This window comes from Ovis aries, chromosome 2, assembly GCF_016772045.2.
Source record: "Ovis aries strain OAR_USU_Benz2616 breed Rambouillet chromosome 2, ARS-UI_Ramb_v3.0, whole genome shotgun sequence".
Lineage (NCBI taxonomy): Eukaryota > Metazoa > Chordata > Mammalia > Artiodactyla > Bovidae > Ovis > Ovis aries.
The window spans coordinates 89,180,557-89,195,182 of record NC_056055.1 but is presented as its reverse complement, the minus strand read 5'-3'; the positions used below and the strand labels follow the sequence as shown (position 1 = coordinate 89,195,182).

The 14,626-nt window shown below is 38.6% G+C and overlaps 1 protein-coding gene across 3 annotated transcripts in view; it reads right to left on the bottom strand.

The window, feature by feature from the left end:
• FOCAD (focadhesin) overlaps positions 1-14,626 on the bottom strand; it is a 298,144-nt gene that overhangs the window by 202,636 nt on the left and 80,882 nt on the right. For all 3 annotated transcript variants that reach the window (XM_027964571.2, XM_042243479.1, XM_060409523.1), the window contains exons 7-8: positions 13,460-13,664; positions 9,873-10,079 (exon numbers count right to left, since the gene is read on the bottom strand). In XM_027964571.2, the coding sequence (XP_027820372.2) occupies positions 9,873-10,079; positions 13,460-13,664 (412 nt within the window). The remainder of the gene's footprint in view (positions 1-9,872; positions 10,080-13,459; positions 13,665-14,626) is intronic.

Sequence of the window (14,626 nt, the reverse complement as noted above, 5' to 3'; positions counted from 1 at the left end):
CAGAGAGAAAACCTGCAGTCTTCAAAACAGTCAATCTTTGCAAACCAATAAAAACTACCTGAAATACTTAAGAATATTTCATTTCTGGAAAGTAGCTGAATTGTCTTCTTAGGTAATACAGACATCGCTCATCTATACAACTTACATAATAAATTACACTTAACAAATTTTGATAAATCATGTTATTAGAATAAAAGAAACATTAGTACCAGAAAGGCAGAGATTATTTTTAAATTACAGTAACTTACTAAGTATATGTAAATATAGTAAAGCAATAACCATAGAAACTTAAAGTCACTAATTTCACCAAGTATATAAATGAAATTTTGAAAAAAGATAAAAAGGACATGTACATTAAATTCTAACAAGGAAAATACAAGTGGCATAAGATGTCATTTGAGGTTTCTAAATAAAGAAAAGAAAACAACAATGTATTATGGAACTAAAGAAGGTCCAACACACTCTACTAAAATTACTTCATTCTGAAATTTACACAAGTGTCTACAATTCTGTAACAAATTTTGTAGAATTCTACAATTCTACAAGCAGAAATTTCCCATGAATCAGAAGTGTAGGCAAAAAATTAAAAAACGAAATGTGAGATAGAACTGTGGGTTAAAGAAACACTAGAGAGAAATCAACTTAGTCTGACACAACCAGAGTTATAATCCTGGAGATGCCATCAACTCTGGCACAAATTAATAAATGTATATCTACATCTTCAGCTTCTCTGGTGGCTCAGTGGTAAAAAGAATCCTCCTGCCAATGGAAGAAAGCCTTTAACACACAGGCTATCATCGGAAAGGCCACCAAGTAGCTTCTCATGAGACTAGCCTGTTGAGAACAGAGGGTGGAAGAGAAAGAGCTGGAGATCAAGACACCCAAAATAAGGAAAAGTAATGGCAGAGGATGAGACTAGATGACTTTAAATTGTTCATGATTCTGAGAGGTCACAAATTTTTTGTGTAATTAGAGGGCTTCCCTGGTGACTCAAATGGTAAAAGAATCTGCCTGCAACGCAGGGGACCCAGGTTCTGTCTCTGAGTTGGAAAGATCCCCTGAAGAAGGGAATGGCTACCCATTCCAGTATTCTTGCCTGGAGAATCCCACGGACAGAGGAGCTTGGTGGGGTCCATGGGGTCCCAAAGAGTCAGACACGACTGAGTGACTAACACTTCACTTCCACTGATTTAATGAACACCTGAGAATGGTACCATTTAATGAGGTCTTTCAATAAAAGCCTGTGCTGGACATCTCATGAACACCTTCAAATACTACAGCTATAGCTGTAGTGACTCATACTGCCTGCCCCAGGCCACTGAGAGATCCAAAAGTACAGGGAAGTTAAAGCCCCATAGGCCATGCCTTGACAAGTTGTTAAGAGAAGTCCAGGGATAAACACTTCCGCTTTTATTCTGGATCCTTCTGGCAGGTTCTGAAACATCTTCCGTAACACTTCTTAGCATATTCCATGAGATGAGCAACTGGCTCCTTACAGTAGTGGCCAACTTGATAATAATAATACTACCTCTCCCACCTTTAGTATTTCACTCTTCCTGTCTCTCTCCCACTTGCTTCCTGAGATCACAGCCACAAATGGACTCCTGATGGTAAGCCTTTGCCTTTGTGGAAACCTAGGTTTTGTTTTTTGCCTTTAGGGAAAGCCAGGGTCTACTTTGTGGGGAACCAAGGCTAATTCAAGAGCCTAACTGGAGAAAAGAAGTAAAGAAACCTTTATATTGGACCACAGATATCGCTGGAGCCTTAATAACAACAAACACCTGGAGTCCTTTGGCCTCAATCAAACGAAAGATAGCACTGAGCATCAGCTGTGTTCCAGGCAGGAAGTACATATGCTGGGCTTGGGGATGCTACTGTGAACAACAGAGCATGAAAAAGTGTTTACATTGTTGTTGGATTTTTTTTTTTTCCTTATTGTTGTTTTGTTTAGTGAAAAACAAGGAATGAGAAAGCCCACACCAGAGTAAGTATCTGCAGCAGACATAACAAAGACGACAGCCCAGCTCACACAATCCCCCAGTGTCACGGCTCTGCAACCTTCTCTGCCCTCCGCTCAGAGTTGACTGACCCAAGCTGGGCCAATCAGACCATTCTTCCTAGGAATCTGAGAACTTAACCTCAGTTTAACTTAAACCTCAGTTCTTCACACAGTGAAGAAAGGTAGGGGGTACTGAGTCATCTGATGGCAATGTGTTAGGGAATATAGGTTTCCAGCCTTACCAAAGCTGGGACGTATAGCACTCTTCACTTTGAAAGCTACCTACACTCCCGACAAACAATATTTTCTGTTAAGAGTACATATGCTTAGGGCTCTGTGCTTCCAATGCAGGGGGCATAGGTTCAATCACTGGTCAGGGAACTAAGGTCACACAAGTCGCATGGTATACCCAAAAAAAAAAGAGAGAAAAGAATATATATATTTTGCTTGAAAAGGAAAACACCTTAGGTTATGATCATTCAAATGAGCTAAAAATAGTTCAATTTAGTTCAGTTCACCCGCTCAGTGGTGTCTGACTCTTTGCGACCCCATGAATCACAGCATACCAGATCTCCTTGTCCATCACCAACTGCCGGAGTTCACTCAAACTCACGTCCATCGAGTCGGTGATGCCATCCAGCCATCTCATCCTCTATTATCCCCTTCTCCTCCCGCCCCCAATCCCTCCCAGCATCAGAGCCTTTTCCAATGAGTCAACTCTTCGCATGAGGTGGCCAAAGTACTGGAGTTTCAGCTTTAGCATCATTCCTTCCAAAGAACACCCAGGACAGATCTCCTTTAGAATGGACTGGCTGGATCTCCTTGCAGTCCAAGGGACTCTCAAGACTCTCAAGGGACTCTCAACACCACAGTTCAAAAGCATCAATTCTACGGTGCTCAGCTTTCTTCACAGTCCAACTCTCACATCAATACATGACCACTGGAAAAACCATAGATTTGACTAGATGGACCTTTGTTGGGAAAGTACTGTCTCTGCTTTTGAATATACTATCCAGGTTGGTCATAACTTTCCTTCCAAGGAGTAAGCATCTTTTAATTTCATGGCTGTAATCACCATCTGCAGTGATTTTGGAGCCCAAAAAAATAAAGTCTGACACTGTTTCAACTGTTTCCCCATCTACTTCCCATGAAGTGATGGGACCAGATGCCATGATCTTTGTTTTCTGAATGTTTGAGCTTTAAGCCAAGTTTTTCACTCTCCATTTTCACTTTCATCAAGGGGCTTTTTAGTTCCTCTTCACTTTCTGCCATAAGGGTGGTGTCATCTGCATATCTGAGGTTATTGAGATTTCTCCTGGCAATCTTGATTCCAGCTTGTGCTTCTTCCAGCCCAGCGTTTCTCATGATGTACTTGGCATATAAGTTAAATAAGCAGGGTGACAATATACAGCCTTGATGTACTCCTTTTCCTATTTGGTTCAACTAAGACCAAATACATTGAAACTAATGGGGCCTAAGAAATACATCTATTTTCAGTGTGCAATGAAATAAATCCGATATAAGAACAGAAAAGGAACAAAGAGGAAAAGACAAGTTAATGTAATATTTGAATTGAACATTTAGCTAAATATTCTGGGGGACAGGAAATTTCATAACATAAGGATTTTAACAGTTCTACATATTTTTAATTCCTTCTAAAATTTTTAAAATATTGGGCAGATGGAAGACACAGCATAAATAAGACCTTCTCCCACAGACACCATTTCATCATTCTCAATGAAAGTATTCTGTCATTCTATATTAAAATCAAAAATATTTTTAAATTCGACTCAAGTCAAAAATAGGACAATGTGAATTTTAATAAGGATATTATCTATAAGAAGTTGAAATGCATCAAATATGTTTAAATCTATAAGTTCAGAATACTTTCAGAAATTAGTAAAGGGAAAGAGTCAAGCCTGTATTCTAACTTTTCTGTATAAACTCTACTACTGGATAACCAAATACTAAGTGGAACCAACTACTTCTTTTAAGAGAAGTATTCCAGCTAACAAATGAAGAAGAAGAGAATTAGATCATTATTTCTTTAATTTCTAAGGAATTACTGGAATTAGGCACCAGCATCAACATCAAAGGCACCATTAGGCACCAATACCAACATCATAAAAAGAAGAGCAACACATATTATGTGCCTCTCGATGAAAGAACACACCATGACCTGTAGTCTTGGAAACAAAAAAATAAAACAAAAATCTGAATCTGATCAGGCCTCTATAGCGAACAACCTATGAACAGGGAAACATGTCAAAGTGCACCAAGAGATTGCAATCAGCAGATTTCAAGATTTACAAAACTCTATAGCTCACATAAGCCAGATTTTTCTTTAAAAAAAAAACATGTAAACAACATAAAGATACACATGGAAGTGATAAAACTATAAACAAATGTAAAGAAGATATCACTATGGAAGTCAGGATAGTCAGGGGAAGAAGGAGGTTATGATTAGGACTGGGCTCCTGGAAAACTTCTAGGGTTGCCAGAAAAGTTCTATTTCTTGATTTTTGATGCTTACAAGGTTGTTTACCTTATACGCAAAAACATATATATAATAATAATAAAATTATTTAAGGGTGCTAGTTTAAAAAGTAGATGTTTGGACCCAACCAGCCCAGCTAATTTAGCATCTCTAGGGGTAAGACCTAGGCACTTGCAGTTTAAATAAAATCTGCCTAGTGATTCTGATGCACTCTAGTCTGAACAATTTGATTGGAATACAGACTTCACAGATCTTGTCTTTTTCACCTAACTGCCATAGCAAAATATTTGCCATAAAAAACTGTCTCCTATTCATACGAATCTACACAAACACAAAGGAACATTATGGGTTTACCTGTTAAGTACATTATATATATGGTTAAGATAGGCAATTCCAAGTAATTTAACTATATAATATTATCTATATAGTATTTTCTATATATTATTTATCTACAGATACTATTTATCCATATTTTATATATATTTTATTAGTATAATATATCAATATATTATCTAGTATAGCTATTATCTAATAGGTATAACTATATAAAATTGATATAAAATCTGAAAAAGTATGATTATTTTATTATATTAACTACATAATTTGTAACATCTAAGTAAGTTTGCAACCCCATAGGCTGTAGCCCACCTAGCTCCTCTGCCCATGGAATTTTCCAGGCAAGAATACTAGAGTGGGGTGCCATTTCTTACTCCAGGAGATCTTCCCAACCCAGGGACCAAACCCATGCCTCTTCTATCTCCTGCACTGGCAGGTGGATTCTTTACCACTGTGCCACTTGGGATATGGTAATAATGTATAGTAGCATTTAATATGTTTAAGAGCATATATTACAATATATTAAATGTTACTATACATTATTACTATATATTACTATATCTAATAGATAATATATAATATTATAACACAATTTTTTAAAGTTACCATTAATATATAACACAAACATATTATATAATATTAAATTTTTTTAAAGTTACCGTTAATATATAACACAAACATATCATTATATAATATATATATAAGACCTAGCATCTGCTTCCCTGGTGGCTCAAGCCAGCAAAGAATCTGTCTGCAGTGCAGGAGACTCAGGTTCAACCCCTAGGTCAGGAAGATCCCCTGGAGAAGAGAATGGCTACCCACTCCAGCATTTTTGCCTGGAGAATTCCATGCACAGAGGAGCCCGGCAAGCTATAATCCATGGGGTTGCAAAGAGTCAGACATGACTGAGCATCTAACACACACAACACACACACACACACACACACACACACACACACACACACACATAAAACCCAGCATCAGTGAAATCATGCTAATCACAAAACTGACAAACTGACAAGAGATTTACTTGCGTCTTCCCTGGCTCCCACCTCCCACCAAAGTCTACACTCATGTTCTCTGTCCCCTCACTCCTTTATTCCAGTTTGGTTCCTACTGCCATCAGTCTGCTGAAACTGCTTCTTCTGTGAAGAATACATCTCTAGAGGCTGAAGCCTAAGAATACTTTCCAGCCCTTACTTTAAATCCTCTCCCCAGAACACTGTTGACCAATCCTCTTTTTGAAAAATTCCTTCCACTAATTTTCATGTCTGAGACAGACAACACAAGGAGTATCTCAAAAGGGAGGATGATCACCTGTCTCTTCTGCTTATGATACAATCCTCCTAGCTGTACTTTCTCAGACTTCTCTGTATCAATACAGCCCCTAGAATTCCATCCCAAACCCTGTCATGCACTCCATGGTTAAAACTCTCACTCCAAAGTTGATGTTTACAAATGTATACCTTTAGCCTAAGTTTCCATCCTAAGTTCTAAAACCATATATCCATCTATGATACCTACATATCTCAAACCAAGCATGGTGGTGGTGTAGTCACTAAGTCGTGTCCGACTCTTGCGACCCCATGGACTGTAGCCTGCCAGTCCATGGGATTCTCCAGGCAAGAATACTGGAGTGGGTTGCCATTTCCTTCTCCAGGGATCTTCCTGACCCAGGAATCAAACCCAGGACTCCTGCACTGAGACAGACTCTTTACTAGTGAGCTATGAGGGAAGCCAAATCGTGTCTAAAACTAAATTTATCATCTTCCCTCCAACATCAGCTGTTTCTAAAGTGACTGCCACCATCCAGTCGCTCAAAACAGAAAGTTGAGACTCCACCAAGGACTTCTCCTTGAGCATATACTCAACCACAAGGCCCTACTGATTTCACGTTCTATATTTCTCTTTTCCTGTCTTTATTTCCCTAATTAGCCCCTTGCCATGGACTGAGGACCCCCTTCCAAAATATATACAATGAAGCCCTTACTGCCAACTGACTGTATTTGGAGTCAGGAAGTAATTATTAACAGTTAAATGAGGTCATAAGGGTGGTGCCTTAATACAAAAGGATTAGTGTCTTGTAAGAAGAAACAATAGAGACCTCATTCAAGATCCAACCAGTCCATCCTAAAGGAGATCAGACCTGGGTGTTTATTGGAAGGACTGATGCTAAAGCTGAAACTCCAGTACTTTGGCCACCTCATATGAAGAGTTGACTCATCGGAAAAGACCCTGATGCTGGGAGGGATTGGGGGCAGGAGGAGAAGGGGATGACCGAGGATGAGATGGCTGGATGACATCACTGACTTGATGCACATGAGTTTGGGTGAACTCCGGCAGTTGGTGATGGACAGGGAGGCCTGGCGTGCTGTGATTCATGGGGTTGCAGAGTCAGACACGACTGAGCGACTGAACTGAACATTCTTGTCCTCTCTCTACTGTGTGAGAACACAGTGAGACAGCATCCTTCTACAAGCCAGCAAAAAAGATAACTTACTAGGAATCAAACTGGCCAGCAGCCTCATCTTGGACCTCCTAGTCTCCTGAACTGCGAGAAATAAATTTCTGTTGCTTAAGGTATCCAATCTGTGATTATTTTATTACGGCAGCCCTAGCAGTCTAAGACATCCACCCTCACTTCCTGCCCTATTCACGTTCCCTTCCTCCAAACCCTTTCCCATTCTCCCACTAGAATGATCTTACACACACACAGGTAGGAGGGCACCACTTTGCTGAAAGTTCTTCAGTAGCATACCACTGCCTAAAAGATAAGACATAAGCTCGTTTGTGAGGGAGGGAAGAGCCTTTGTGATAGGCTCAGCCTTCTCTCTTACATCTTAATCCTCAGCAACACTCAACACTTTTTTCTGAATGGGCCATGCCTGTGACTTCCTCACATTTCTGTGTTTGGGCACACACTATTCCCACAGCTGGAATGCCTTCCCAGCTGCGGTTTGCACCAAGTTTGCTTAGCAAACTCCTCCAATCTGAACTCAGGCCCTACCTCCCTCAAATTATGCTCCCACTGGACTTTAAATACACCCCCACAAAAACATTTACCTTACTGTACTATAATTATTTATTTGCATGTTTCTAAGTCACTTGAGGTCACAGAATGGCCTTTTCATTTATGAACAACTGACTCTTGATAAACATATGGGTTTGAACTGCATAGGTCCACTTATACATAGATTTTTGTCAACAGATACATAATATAGAACTACACAATCAGAACAACAGTTGAATCAACAGATGCAGAACTCCAGATATGGAGAGCCGACTGTATTTTCCACCTCTCAGAGAGTTGGCACCCCAATTCCCATGTTGTTCAAGGGTCAAATGAATTCGTCCATTGTTTTTCAGTCATTCAGTTGTGTCTGAGTTTTTGTGACCCTATGAACTGTAGCACACCAGTCTTCCCTGTCCTTCACTATCTCCGGAGTCTGCTCAAATTTATGTCCAATGAGTCAGTGATGCCATCCAACCATCTCATCCTCTGTTGTCCCCTTCTCTTCCTGCCCTCAATCTTCCCATGCATCAAGGTTTTTTCCAATGAGTCAGCTCTTCACATCACATGGCCAAAGTATTGGAGCTTCAGCATCAGTCCTTCCAATAAATATTCAGGATTGATTTCCTCTAGGGTTGACTGGTTTGATCTCCTTGCAGTCCAAGGTACTCTCAAGAGTTTTCTCCAACATCACAAAAAGCATCAATTCTTTGGCACTCAGCATTCTTTATAGTCCAACTCTCACATCCATACATGACTACTGGAAAAACCATAGCTTTGACCAGATGGACCTCTGTCGGCAAACTAACGTCTCTGCTTTTAAATATGCTGTCTAGGTTTGTCATAGCTTTTCTTCCAAGAAGCAAGTGTCTTTAATTTCATGGCTGCAGTCACCATCTACAGTGATTTTGGAGCCCAAAAAAATAAAGTCTCTCACTCTTTCCATTGCTTCCCCCACTATTTTCCATGAAGAGATGGAACTGGATGCCATGATCTTCGTTTTTGAATGCTGAGTTTTAAGCCAGCTTTTTCACTCTTCTCTCTACCTTCATCAAGAGGCTCTTCCATTCCTCTTCGCTTTCTGTCATAAGGGTAGTGTCTTCTGCATATCTGAGGTTATTGATATTTTTCACGGCAATCTTGATTTCAACTTGTGCTTCATCCAGCCCAGCATTTCTCATGATGTACTCTGCATATAAGTTAAATAAGCAAGGTGACAATATACAACTTGGATGTACTCCTTTCCCAATTTAGAGCCAGTCCATTGTTCCATGTCCAGTTCTAACAGCTGCTTCTTGACCTGCATACAGGTTTCTCAGGAGGCAGGTCAGGTGGTCTGGTATTCCCATCTCTTTCAGAATTTTCTACAGTTTGCTGTAATCCACACAGTCAAAGGCTTTAGCATAGTCAGTGAAGCAAAAGCAGATATCTTTCTGGAATTCTCTTGCTTTTTCTATGATCCAACAGATGTTGGCATTTTGATGTCTGGTTCCTCTGCCTTTTCTGAATCCAACCTGTACATCTGGAAGTTGTTGGTTCACATACTGTTGAAGCCTCACTTGGAGTATTTTGAGCATTACATAGAATGTGGCATATAAGTGTTGAATATTTGTGTCCTACATGAGTAAATGAAAAAATTATCACTGTGGTAGACCCTTAACTGATGCTCCAAACAGTATGTAATGACCCATTTTTACAATAAATGATAATAGCAGCATTATACTACTGGGCTTCCCTGGTGGCTCAGATGATAAAGAATCTGCCTGCTATGTGGGAGACCCAAGTTCAGTCCCTGGTCGGGAAGATCCCCTGGAGAAGGGAATTGCTACCCACTCCAGTTTTCTTGCCTGGAGAATTCCATAGACAGAGGAGCCCAGCAAACTACAGTCCATGTGGTCACAAAAGTATGATCTAATAGCATTAGATAAAAAACACCTTTGATATGCAATAAAGTAAAAGAGTATACTCACCTTGCTACTAAAAGACCAACGTAAGTGATAACGAATATTAAAACTTCTTACTATCCTTACCTCTTTCAGAAGTTCAACACTATGCTCTAAAAGGTGAATTAAAGATGAGCATTCCCCAGTTATGTTTAAGCTGACTTCACAGACACACAGCAGCTGAAGGGTTATCTGGGTAAGCTGAATTTTCCAGAAAACAGGATAACGCAAAAGGTTTAAGTATACTTCTTCAATAAACAGCATCACTTCTGTTGTCTGTATCAAATCTTTGATCTGAGAAACAATCATTACAGGATATTAAAATAATACACAAACCAAGGGATAATTTAACTTATACAAGAAGCTTACCAATAAGTTACTTTTTCTCTAAACCTATAAAGACTTAAAAGAAATGAAGAAATTTGTGTAACTCAAAGACAGTTAAACCATACAACCCTGCCTTCTATTGTCACTAACTGAAACACAATTTGCTACTGTTTTTGTTAGTGCTGGCTGGCACAAATTCTTCTCATTTATTTTTCTAACTACTCTCAGTGCAGATTTTGAAAGACAAATTACATGAGAGTACCACATGTTGAAGTAAATAAATTAAAGTTGGCTTTGAATCCTTCAAATGAACTTGCCTTTATATAATTCCAGCATAGTTACCTGCAAGAAAAGGGTTAGCATGTTATTCTAATGCACCACTAAGCCCTCCATCTGCAAGAAATTTGTTCAGACAACCTTAACTGAGAGCATCATTTCCACACATGGCAGATGAAGTGAAAGACCATATTCAAATAGTAGAGTGTCTTCTCAACTGGCTAATGTATTAGATAGGAAGGACTTGAATGCTCTTGAAAATCCCAATTCAATTCAAACCCAGCTGTTCTGATCAAAATTCTGGAGTTAGTACTAAGGATATGGTCCTACTCACAGACACACTGGCATTTCCCAGAGATTACAAACAATGAACCATCTGCTTCAATCAGGAGCCTTGTGTCTGTTAAATTCATCAAGAGGAAAGCCTACAGTTGACCAGCTGTACCTTTCACCCAGTCGTTACTACCATAATAACCCAAAAAGACTGTAAGTTATACAAAGAAAAATTAATTTCTAACAAATAAAAATTAAATAAACTATTAAAAGATCAAGGGGGAGGAGACAGCAGAAAATACTAAGTTATTAAGAAAATATGTGAACAGTTCAGTAGCCAAATTATTTTACTTCTTTGCAAACATATAAAGGAGTATATTTGCAAAGGCAAGAGGCCACCAAGAATTGAAAGGGATTTAAAACAAAGTAAAGCCTCATGCTTATTTGACAACATACTTCTTCGAGTGCATTTTTTCTACATAAAATTTTCTGTAATAAAAAAAATTTTTCAAGACAGTCTCAGTAACTTCACATTAAAAGTTTTCTAATCTTTAACATTACCAAAATTCTTAACAAGGTTACTTTGTAAGTAATGGTTTCTCTTTATGTTGAAATAGACCATGTGCAAAGAATAATATGTGAGATGACAAGTCACAGTTAAAAAGAACGCCTGGGACCAAAGTGAGTAGTGAAGTTTAAGGCAGGTAAAAACACAACTCCATAAATACAAAATGAAAAAACAATTGAAGTGAGAAAAAAATAAATAGGAGTTTCACTGGTCAGCATCTCATTGACTATGGATCAACAGTGTGATGGCTATTTCTAAGGAAAAACTTTTAATTAGAAGATTGTTTTGAAATGCTCCATATGGATAAGACCACACCTACAGTACTACATTCAGCTCTAAAAAGAACATTTTATAATAATACATTCTCAACGCCAACAGACTATAGAAATTCCTTGCAAAGAACAGTGAAAAGTCGAAACCATTTCATGCAGAGAAGTAAAGAAATTGATGAAGAAAAGAAAGAAGATAGGAAGGGAGTAAAGGATTAAAAGGAAGAAAAGGAAGGAAGAAATGTATAAGACAGAATGCAGATAAGCTGTTTTAAAAGCTTATTTTATTTTGTTTTGAGAAGAACAGAGACTTATGGGTAATCTTAGGAAAATGCAGGTCAGTTAGAAGTATTTGCTAAAAATATATATATAAAAAACGGTTGCCTTGCAAAATAGCATGCTTCCTATCACTGAAATATTTAATTAGTCATGGGATGGTTGTCTCTTAAAGAGTATAATAAATACATATAATCAGTGGGAAAATGAATTACACTACCAAGGTCCCTCCCAGCTCTGTTCTTCATTCCAATAAAGCTGATTTGTTAATAATTAAATGTATTTATGTCACTAGTCCCATTAGTTCCAAATGATGGATCTGGATTTTTCTTCTCACCTACCGTGACTAAATATATTAACAAGCCACAGATCCCCAGGTGGCACTAGTGGTAAAGAACCTGCCTGTCAATTCAGGAAACCTAAGAGACAGAGGTTCCATCCGTGGGTCAGGAAAATTTGCTGGAGGAAGGTAAAGCAACCCACTCCAGTATTCTAGCCTACAGAATCCCATGGACAGAGCAGCCTGGCGGACTATGCTCCATGGGGCCTCAAAGAGGCAGACACGACTGAAGTGACTTAGCATGCATGCACAGATTTCTGAAAATACTTCACAAAACACACTTCTAGAAGTATTTAGGCTTGTTAATATAGGTTGATGACAGTGAAGGCAAACATCTACCAAAGAGCACAGAACAGGGTAACACAAGCATGCTATGGAACAAGTGCATCCTAGGGCTACATGTTCTGCACATACCCTGCTTTATTGGCCACACAAAACAAAAGCAGGAGAATTCACTTAATTAACTTTTCTCTGCCTTGATTACAGGAAAGCCTGATTATGAGTCACGAAAGATTCACTCTAGGCCCTCCTTGATAACACAGACGTGAAACAGGTCATCTGTGACCTCAAGTGATCACCTTGAAAAATATTCACAAATGCTCTCCCATTGGCTAAGCAGCATGGTACTCAGATCGTAGGCAAACAACAAACTAGATGGTGAGATGGGATAAATGAATTTATATTCAAATTACAGCAATCTGGCAACTGAAATATTTTTTAAAAAATCTGTAGTTACAGAGATATGAGCTCAAATTTATCGTTCCTCTTAACTCTCTAAGCATTCTATCCATACCTCTATTGCACATCTTTGTCCATCTGCTTTGAATTATAAGAATACATATACCTGTTTTAGCTCCCTTACTAGACTGTGGTCTTTCCAAGAATAAGATCCATACAGGTCACCACATACGCTATAAGGAAACTTTTGAAAACTGGAATCTAGCCAGCACTCAGATAGTCAAGCCCCAAGGCTGTATGTACCCAGAGAGATGTCTTTTTCCAACTTACACAAAGAGGACTTTTTTTTTTTAAACTTATAACCCTCTCAGTGTCCAGCACAAGGGGAAACTCAGTTCAAAATTATTTTCCCTGAGGAGTCCTTTTTAAAGTTTTCATTCCTACTAATGCTAAAATGGATTATGTTGATTTACATTTCTGTGAATTTAGTTAACGTTGTATATATCAGAGTGAAATCTAGATTTGTTTCCATTATCATCTCCAAAACCCAGAAAGTGTTTCTAGAGCGGTTTGCCATATCACATAGGTTCTATTTTATGTACAACAATAACAATCAATATTTATTAATTGGGGTGTCATATTAATGAAAGAGGAGAAAAGGCCTTACCTGCAAACATGGAACCATGTCACAACACAGTTGTAGTATCTGTTGTTCCAATACTGATGGTTGTTCTTTGTCACATGGGACCCGGGGTTTAAGTAAGACTTTGAGCAGAGTTAATCGGAGCTTAGCATATTCTTGTAACTGGGATGGTTCACAATATAGATACCATAGAAATGGTGCCATAATTTGGATACTTGAAACTTCAGACCTGCAAGTAAGTCATGTAATGTAGAAGCCAGTCACTGAATTACAGAGTAGAAACCAGGTGAGAGTCAAGCATCAACTAAGAGTTCATGACATGTCATAAACTATGATACCACTGAGTGCACCTTTTTATCATGACTCTTCTGTTCTTCCACAACCCACCTAAACTCATGCCAAACCGTTGTTTCTACACTGGGGAGAATGACTTAATACCTGGAGCCCATAAGCCTGATGCTCAGGACTAAGAGGGTCTACTTGTACACTAAAATAGCATCGACATCTCCAGGACCAGTCTTTGGTAAACATCAGAATCATCTGAGAACCTTCTGAAAATTTAGACATCAGGATGCCTTTTTCCAAGAGTATGATACAAGCATGCAGTTTTGAAAAAGCTCAATAGGTAAGGTCCTAAGTAAAATACAAAACAAAACTCATACAGACATCCAAGAAGATGATCAACAGTAAATATTTACTTGTCAACTTGTCAGCACTTAAGGTGTGCATGTTACTACCCTTGGTGCCTTTAAATTCAATCAATCTTTGCCACAACCCTACGAAATAAAACTATTATTATCACATTATACAGACACAGAAACTGAGGCAGACAGAAATGCAGTAATTTGCCAAGTCCGCCTAAGTATTTCCCACTCAAAGGAGGAAGACTTTACAAATCTTTCATACCTGTTTAGATTATAATACATCCCTATAACTCCAAGTCCAAAGTCACTAAAATGCCAGAATGACCTTTCAGACATAAAAATTTGATCATGTCATTAATCAGCTTGACAGAGTTTATGCTTAAGATAAAGTATTCACAAACTCTTCATAATTTGACCTCTATCTTTCCAATTTCATTTCTTCTTCCTCTCCACTCTCTGCTGAACTAAATTTAGTTCTGATCGTCAGTCAAGTCATCTGGGTTTTCTTCTCACCTGCTGTTACATTCATCTGTAACACTCTCCCCTT